Source organism: Palaemon carinicauda, chromosome 31 (genome assembly GCF_036898095.1).
Source record: "Palaemon carinicauda isolate YSFRI2023 chromosome 31, ASM3689809v2, whole genome shotgun sequence".
Lineage (NCBI taxonomy): Eukaryota > Metazoa > Arthropoda > Malacostraca > Decapoda > Palaemonidae > Palaemon > Palaemon carinicauda.
In genome coordinates this window covers 58,974,640-58,984,639 of record NC_090755.1, presented here as the reverse complement: position 1 = coordinate 58,984,639, position 10,000 = coordinate 58,974,640, and the positions used below count along the sequence as shown (strand labels likewise).

The 10,000-nt window shown below is 34.2% G+C and overlaps 1 protein-coding gene across 1 annotated transcript in view; it reads left to right on the top strand.

Moving 5' to 3' along the window:
* The window catches only part of LOC137624761 (uncharacterized), a 242,064-nt gene that overhangs the window by 205,317 nt on the left and 26,747 nt on the right, over nt 1–10,000 (top strand). The window contains exon 3 of the mRNA XM_068355713.1: nt 6,648–6,723. Coding sequence (XP_068211814.1) covers nt 6,660–6,723 — 64 coding nt within the window. The 5' untranslated portion in view covers nt 6,648–6,659. The remainder of the gene's footprint in view (nt 1–6,647; nt 6,724–10,000) is intronic.

The window sequence follows — 10,000 nt, the reverse complement described above, 5'->3', positions numbered from 1 at the left end:
ATTATTATTAGCTAAGCTGCAACCCTAGTTGGAAAAGCAGGATGCTATAAGCCCAGGGGCTCCAACAGGGAAAACAGCCCAGTGAGGAAAGGAAACAAGGAAAAAATTAATTGTTTTAAGAACAGCAACAATCTTGAAATAAATATTTCCTATATAAACTATAAAAAATTTAACAAAACAAGGAGGAGGAGAAACAAGAGAGAACAGTGTGCCCCAGTGTACCCTCAAGCAAGAGAAGTATAGTGAGTAATTTCTATATTAGTAAAGCCTACAGGATCAGAAGAAAATATATTTGTGGAAATGGGGATTTTTTTCGTTGTTTTGGGGATTTTTAGACTAACCCATCTGGCAACACTGCATGCCATTCATAACAAAGTTCGTGCCACACGTTTTCTCTCATCCTACCTCTATCTCTTCCAGCTGATCCTAAATACATATATTTAATATATACTCAAAATCTCTCAATATCAATACTAATATTCGTTAGATACATAACATCTTCCAGTCACTTACACAAACTTTCTCAGATTTACGGAATTCATTTTACACTCTTAAATTGACCCTATGTAATTTTGAGCAGTCTGTTTCGAGGGTATTTCCATATTTCCATCAAAATTATCATCCCTTGCATCAGCTTCATCAAACTCAAATCTGTTCACTGTATTCAACCACTCTTCTGAACGCAAATAACGCCTCTCTGTTTACATTTTTATTCTTACAACACATTTCTCGTTAACATTGACCTACTCGAAAAACTCGGCTCAGATTAAGCCTTTTATTTCTAATCAAATTCCTAACTCTTTCATTCCCACTTTGATCTCGGCTTAAAAGAATCCAAAGTTCCTCACCAGGCATAAATTAACTTTTCCCATCTTACTACTGTACCAACCGTGTGTCACACGATCCCACATAATTCATTTTGTATATATTATGCTTGTATCTTCGCTCTTCCCTCGCACTAAAAAGAACCAGAATAAACATGCCTGTGTTTCTCCCATGTAACATTGTCTATTTCTCGAACATGTAATTTCCTGTTGCCTTGAGGTTTTGTATATAAAGGAGAGTGTTCTATAATAAATTAACTCAGTTGCTTTCACACTGCCTTTGAGTTCACAACCTTCTCTCGGCCCGTCACACTACAATTGGGGTAAGGGCCCTTGATTGAAAACGCCATGCAAATATAAACCCACCAAGTATTTCTCCTACGTCTTGCACATCTCGTCATCCTTTAAATTACTGATGCGAGATTAAGTATACTGTTCTGCAGCTGCAGTTCTCAGCCTCTTTTTTTCTTCCTTTCCAAACTAAACCGTTATTTCATTATCCACCCATTTCCTTCTCCATTCCCCGCTTAGCTCCACCCATGCTGAAAGTGATCCCATCCATAAATTTTGCAAGCTCGTCACAAACTCCTTCCACTTCGGTACCTTCGTTCTTAATCCATTATTCATATTATTCAGCCACATCTCCTTGGATTCTTCATTCTCACTCATTAAAGCCATCAGACTTCATTATATTTGCAGCCGCATTCTTCAGCGTTTCGACACAAACATTAATATAATCTGTACTTTTCCTAACGCAAGGTAATAATATCTGCATTTTCAGGGACATGTTCTTTGGCATTGCGTCATATGACACTTATTTACTTCCTGCCAACGCCGAATTTAATTATAAATATTAAAAATATTTACTTTCTAAAAGATAGCGACCTTGTTTTCTTTTGAAAAGAATAAGGGTCAATCACTATGGGAGCTATTATTATTATTATCACTAGCTAAGCTACAACCCCAGTTGGAAAAGCAGGATGCTATTAGCCCAAGGGCTCCAACAGGGAATAATAGTCCAGTGAGGAAAGGGTATATGTATAAATATATATATATATATATATATATATATATATATATATATATATATATATATGTATATACATATATATATGTATATATATATATATATATATATATATATATATATATATATATATATATATATATATATACACACACACACACACACGTAAGTATAAAATCCACAGGAAATAGGTAATTAAAAGACTAAATACCAAGCGCTTTCGTGTATTCCGTACACTTCTTCAGAAAAAAGAAAAAAAAAACTCTGAAATGAAAGCCACAAACAATCGATGCATCATTAGTGTGTGTAGTTGGTAGTCTTTAGAGTTTACATACTGAAATACTAGTAGTGCAACAAGCAGTGGATAGGTATATAATGTATATACAATGTATATATACTGTACATATCTGGTGATGATATATATATGTACATGTATACATACATACATATATATATATATATATATATATATATATATATATATATATGTATATATATATATACTGTGTATATATATATATATATATATATATATATATATACTGTATATATATGTATATATATATATATATATATATATATATATATATATATATATATATATATAGTATATATACACGCACCATTACAAAACGCAGATATACGTTTACCTCTCGATTTCCTAAATTAATTAATTACCTATTTTACGATTATGATGCTGACGAAATTTATTACCATTATCATCATATGTAGCATATGTGTTATTACAAGAGAGAATGTCATTCTAGTCGTCTCAAGAGAAAGTTTCAGCCATGTAAATATATAGAAATGTCTACAGCTTCTATCCACCCTTTCTGAACAATTATTAAAAAACCTTCAGATGATATTCCATTATTAGCGATTAAAAAGTAAGACAAATGAAAATGGTTACTCTTTAGGAATTGATGGTTGTTCATCTGTTGAAAAAGATATACAAATATTCATAGCTATTCCCAAACACACAGACACACACATACATATATACTGTACACACACACACACACACATATATATATATATATATATGTGTGTGTGTGTACATGTATATATATATATGCTATGTATATATATATATATATATATATATATATATATATATATATATGTACTGTATATATATATATATATATATATATATATATATATATATATATATATGTACATATATATATATATATATATATATATATATATATATTATATATATATATATATATATATGTATATATATATATGCTATGTATATATATATATATATATATATATATATATATATATATATATATACATACACCTTTCTGACTGAGGATAACTTAGCATGGAGAAAGGGTTTGCATATCACCATGATAGCAAAGCTGTACTAGTCAGGGCCACCCCTACTAGGTTGGTATTCTGTGAGCGATCAGACAAAGATCTCCCACCATCACCAACACACTCTGGCCAGCGTGATGATGAAAACTGGCCAAACTCCAGACATGAATTGACATGGTGAGGCTTTGCTCTGCAGTGGACTAAAAACACTGCATTTGACTGGCTAAACAGTACTACATTGGATCCCCCTCTCTGGTTACGGTTCATTTTCCCTTGCCCTACACATACACCGAATAGTCTGGCCTATTCTTTACACATTCTCTTCTGTACTCATACACTTAACAACACTGAGATTACCACTCATCTTCGCTAAAGGGGTTAACTACTGCACTTTTAATTGTTCAGTGGCTATTTTCCTTTTGGCAAGGGTAGAATAGACTGTTTAGCTATGGTAAGCAGCTCTTCTAGGAGAAGGACACTCCAAAATCAAACCATCGTTCTCTAGTCTTGGGTAGTGCCATATCCTCTGTACCATGGGCTTCCATTGTCATGGATTAGAGTTTTCTTGCTTGAGGGTACACTCGGGCACACTATTCAATCTTTTTTCTCTTCCGTTTAATCTTTCCAATTTTCTATAGTTAATTTATAAAAGATTTATTTCATTGCTGTTAATATTCTTAAAATATTCTATTTTAATTGTTAACCTTTTTGTTTATTTCGTTTCCTTTCCTCACAGGACTATTTTTCCTTTTGAAGCCCTTGGGCTTATAGCATCCTTCTTCTCCAACCAGGGTTTTAGCGTAGTAATAAATAATAATAATAATAATAATAATAATAATATATGACATATTCATGTAGGTTTACAGGCAACTTTCGCGACTACACCCATTGCGACAGTACAATGCATTGCCATTCTCTTTGTTAAGCAACACATACGCTACAACGCACAAACATACACACACGCATAAAAACTTACAGGAAGAGATCTAATGAAGAAAAATGAGGTGGTCTATCTCATTAAGGGATTAAATAAATGAAAGCTGTTGTAAAGGAAACTTATGACAAAAAGCAAGATCATGGGTTTGTCTAATACTTTCATATCCTACACTGATGTTGAAAGTGATAGCGGACGTGTAAAAGTAATATACAATAGGCTATAATGCTAGATATATATGTATATAATGTATATGCGGTATATATACATGTATATATACATATATATACATACATACATATACAGTAAATATATATATATATATATATATATATATGCATGTGTATTATGTATATATATACATATATAAGTATATATACACACATATATATATATGTATGTATATATACATATATATATATGTATATATACATATATATATATACACACATTTCATGTATACATATATATATATATATATATATATATATATATATATATATATATATATACACATATATACACACAGTATATATATATATATATATAAATTATATATACAATATATGTATACTTTATATATATATATTATATGTATACTGTATATTTATTTATTTATATATATATATATATATATATATATATATATATATATATATATATATATACTGTATATATATCTATGTGTTCTCACCCTAAATTTTGAAGCAATAAATATGAATGGTATGAAATTAATAAGAGATCTTTGACCTATTTGTTATGTGGACCCAACCCTTTGGACTGAATTTATGAATTAGAGCTATATAACTTGGCACTAGGGCCTGTGAGACCATTCAGCGACCAAATGCCATTGGGGGGGGGGGGGGACTTGCGGTTATACCATAAAGAAAAAGATAATATATGCTGGATAGCAAAATGGAACAACGGAAACGAGAAAAAAGATATTGTAAAATGTAAAGCAAGTGCAGCTAAGGACCGGATGAATTCTGCAGACTCTTAAGTAATGCCTACAGGGCACTACGTGACTGATGGCACTGTACACCTACAGGAGAAGCAACCTCTTATTGCGTGGATAACTTATTACTGAGGTGAAGAAACACCGGGACTCCTCAGTGGATAGTTGAAGCACAAACTTACTAGATCGTCAGTTGAAGGACCACCGAGAAATGCTGGACCCCATTGGCACAAAAGCCTCCCTAGCTATTATACCTTGAGTCAGAGCGTCAGGATACTGACGTTGTTATTATTATTATTATTATTATTATTATTATTATTATTATTATTATTATTATTACTTGCTAAGCTACAACCCTAGTTGGAAAAGCAGGATGCTATAAGCCCAGGGGCTCCAACAGGGAAAATAGCCCAGTTAGGAATGGAAACAAGGAAAAATAAAATATTCTATGAACAGTAACAACATTCAAATAATTATTTCCTATATAAACTATAAAAACTTTAACAAAGCAAGAGGAAGAGAAATAAGATAGAATAGTGTGCCCGAGTGTACCCTCATGCAAGAAAACTCAAACCCAAGACAGTGGAAGGCCATGGTACATAGGCTATGGCACTACCCAAGAATAGAGAACAATGGTTTGATTTCGGAGTGTCCTTATCCTTGAAGAGCTGTTTACCATAGCTAAAGAGTCTCTTCTACCCTTACCTAGAGGAAAGTGGCCACTGAACAATTACAGTGCAGTAACCCCTTGGGTGAAGAAGAATTATTTGGTAATCTCAGTGTTGTCAGGTGTACAAGGACAGGAGAATATGTAAGTAATAGGCCAGACTATTCGTTGTGTATGTGTAGGGAAAGGGAAAATGACTCGTAACCAGAGATAAGGATCAAATGTAGTATTCTCTGGCCAATCAAAAGACCCTATAACTCTCTAGCGGTAGTATATGAGTTATTAAATGGAATTATGCACTATACATTGTTGTTATATATGTACGCAGTTACAGTCATGCGTTCGCCATCATAAAGATCTATATAACGCAGTATTCTAGATGTTTCATTTCAGCTGTGACCTGATTATGGAATGATTATCCAAACCTGGTGGTTGAATCGGTGAAAATTCAAACTTTTGGCAAAAGCTTTTCTATTAAATGAGTTGACATAAGTCTCGTTTCATCGTCGTTATACGACCTTGTTATTTGACGTTGTTACTTATTTTAATATATCTAATATATATTCTATCATTTCTCATTTATGGTTTATTCAGCAGTTCTTTATATCCTTTCCAAGTCTGCTTTCCCTTTTGATGCCCTTAGGCTTGTAGCATTATGTATTTCCAGTTAGGGTTATAGCTTTGCTATTAATAACATTAATAATATATCTATATTTGTTTCTGTTATTTCATTGCCATATCATAGATTGTTGTATTACCTATACTAAATAAACCAGTAATATCAACTTATATGATGTACTCTAAAAAAATTATCATCATTACTGTCATCATCATTGTAATTACTATATTTCTATTGCTTCTTTTTCTTGTTAACAATATAATTATTAAGAAATTGTTTTTTTTCTTTCCAGATTGAAGTCATTATGGCAACGCACTGGATGTTAGCGGTGTTCCTATTTCTTCTTCCAGTATCAAATGCTCTTCCAGGTAAAGTATCTCGTTATACTTAGCTTTAAGGGAAAAGCTGGATCTGGGGTATTTGAAAGAATATAACATTACCTTACCTTTTAGATATACGGTAATTATAATAACCTGTTTACGTGGTGGTTACGAGAAATGGAGATAACAGTTCAATCATATAAAAGGTATGAATATATAATTTTTTTCGAGGGGGGGGGGGGAAACAAAATACTTGGAAAAAACAGTTAAATAAATAACTATTCTAGTTTTTTCCCCTGGAAAAAAAACTCATAACAGTTAGATAAACCACTGAAAAATTATTCTACTTTATTATTATTAAATTTATACCAGTCATAAAACCTATGAGAAAAAGGTTTAAAGGCCACTCATGAATGGCAGAGGCAAGGGACAGGGACATTGGCCTAGCTAGAAGGACAATGTCCTAGAGACTGACCATATATAAATATGATCAGAGCCCAAGGTTCTCTCCACCCAAGCTTGAACCAGGGAGGGCCAGGCAATGGCTGTTGATAACTTAGCAAATAGACCTATATGCTTCCCCAAAATGCCCATCCTTAGCCCACAAGGATGGTGAGGTAATAGACACTACAAGAAACTATCGAGCTTGAGCGGGACTCGAACCCTTGTCTGGCAGAATGCAAAGCCACCAGAAATGCATGATGGAAATTTACTCATCGTTTGGTCTGATTGTGAGATATAAGTTTAAGACAAGATGTTATATGTACGTTAAATTTACGTATATTGTATTACAAAACTTGTGAAAAGGGCTTATTTTTTCATATATGATATAAAAAATATCACAAATTCTAAGTAATTTGTATTTTTCCTAACATAATTACCTCGAACTACTTTCTTAGGAGATAACTTGAATCTCCTCTCATCCGACCAGAGTTTTGTGTAGTTTACCCTACTTCCGTTTTCTGTGAGGACTACCCCAGGCGGAAGGATACGTGCCCTGAGGCCAATTAATGTGTCCATGTGCGTTGATGTAAAAATAAAACAATTTATGACTGATATATCGTTGCGTTCTGGGATGAGAGTTCTGGATTCTGCTTCGGCGCCAACCGTCTGACGAGCGTGAGTTATCCAAGATGATTCTAGAGTGGGTCCGTGGCGTGACGTCACGTAACGTAATGCTTGTCCTGGGCGTTTCTAGTCCGTCAGGAACGTTCGGGAGTATTGCCCCCTTGTATATACAGGACAGGTGACGAACGAGAGAACACTACTCGTCAGTGGAGATATTTCAGCTACATCCACTGTGACCTGGAATTTGTTACTGAACTTGCAACAATATAACATTTTGAAGAAGTTAAAAAAGCTCAAAAATTATTTTGTTCAACGTCAGAAGCTGTGTTCTTACATGTCAACTTTTTATATATAGTAGGTAGTAGGTTGGCCAAGGCACCAGCCACCCGTTGAGATACTACCACTAGAGTTATTGGGTCCTTTGACTGGCCAGACAGTATTATATTGGATCCCTCTCTCTGGTTATGGCTTATTTCCACTTTGCCTACACATACACAAATAGTCTGGCCTATTTTAACACATTCTCCTCTTTCTTCATACACTTGACAACATTGAAATTACCAAACAATTCTTCTTCTCACAAGAGAATAACTACTGCAATTGTTTAGTGGTTACTTTCCTCTTGGTAAGGGTAGAAGAGCCTCTTTAGCTATGGTAAGCAGTTCTTCTAGTAGGACACTCCAAAATCAAACCATTGTTCTCTAGTCTTGGGTAGTGCCATAGCCTCTGTACCATGGTCTTCCACTGCCTTGGGTTAGAGATCTCTTGCTTGAGGGTGCACTTGGGCACACTATTCTATCTTGTGTCTCTTCCTCTTGTTATTGTCAAGTTTTTATAGTTTATATATGAAAGATTTATTGAAATGTTATTATTGTTCTTAAACCTTTATTAGGTTTTTCCTTATTTCCTTTCCTCACTGTGCTATTTTCCCTGTTGGAGCCCTTGAGCTTATAGCATACTGCTTTTCCAACTAGGGTTGTAGCTTGGCAAGTAATAATGATAGGCAACGTCCTCTGTCCCTCGTTGCATATTAGTTAGTGAAGTCAACTCAAGACCTTCTTCGTATGAATTCACGTATATTGATATTTAGTTTGGTATGCCGTGAGTATTTCTGTGAATCTTGTATAATGCTGTAAATACTTTGGTTAATAAATCTTAAATTCGTACTGGTGATTATGCCTGGCCTTGACCCGTACCGGTTGAGTACTCTCATTCCCCCAGTAGGGTTTGTGGGTACTGCCAGATGTATGGTGCGGGGGGGGGAGAGAGAGAGAGAGAGAGAGAGAGAGAGAGAGAGAGAGAGAGAGAGAGAGAGAGAGAGAGAGAGAGAGAACTGTGGAGGCCTAATGGAAAATTCTGGTCGGTACGGAGACTGACGCCCCAGATCTCCTAAGGAAGTTCCCTGTAAGTATAGCTAGGAAAAATACAAAATTACTTAAAATTTGCTATACTTTATGTAAGCTGGCTATCATTTTCATTTGCTGTTAATGTTTTGCTATTGTTTGTTAAAACATTCTGAGTAGATTTGCATAATCTAAGTCGTGTAGAGTAGTGATTATAATTTTTCAACTGAAAAGCGATGACTTAAAATGATCATTTATGAACACCTAAATATTTCTAAACTTTCAACTTTCAACTGGGCTCCACAAGGCACTAGAAGAGTTGGAAGACCCAGATCTACATGGCTGAGGACTATGAAGCGTGAAGTAGAAGACGACGAATGGAGAAGTATTGATTTAAAAGCTCAAGATAGAGACGACTTGAGAAATCTTACTTAGGCCCTTTGCGTCTGGAGAAGTATCGATTTGAAAGCTCAAGATAGAGACGACTTGAGAAATCTTACTTAGGCCCTTTGCGTCAATATGCTAGGAGTAGATAATGGTGAGCGATTTTCAAAAAGTCTCTGACAGGTTATACCACAAAGAAGGCCGTGTGGTTGCGTCAGCAAATGGCAGTGGGTGGTGGTAGCTGGTAGTGCATTACAATAAGTAGAACTTCAAAAGTTCAAACTTGCAGCGAATGTTTTTATGTTGAACAGGCTGTCATAAGTCTTTTTATAGTTTAAATATGACGTATCTGTTTTGATGTTGTTACTGTTTTTAAAATATTTTGTTAATTTATATTCACATCATTCATTTATTTCCTTATTTCATTTCCTTCATTTCCTAAGTGGGCAATTTTTTCCCTGTTGGAGCCTTTGGGCTTATAGCATCTTGTTTTTCCGACTAGGGTCGTAACTTGGCTAGTAATAATAATA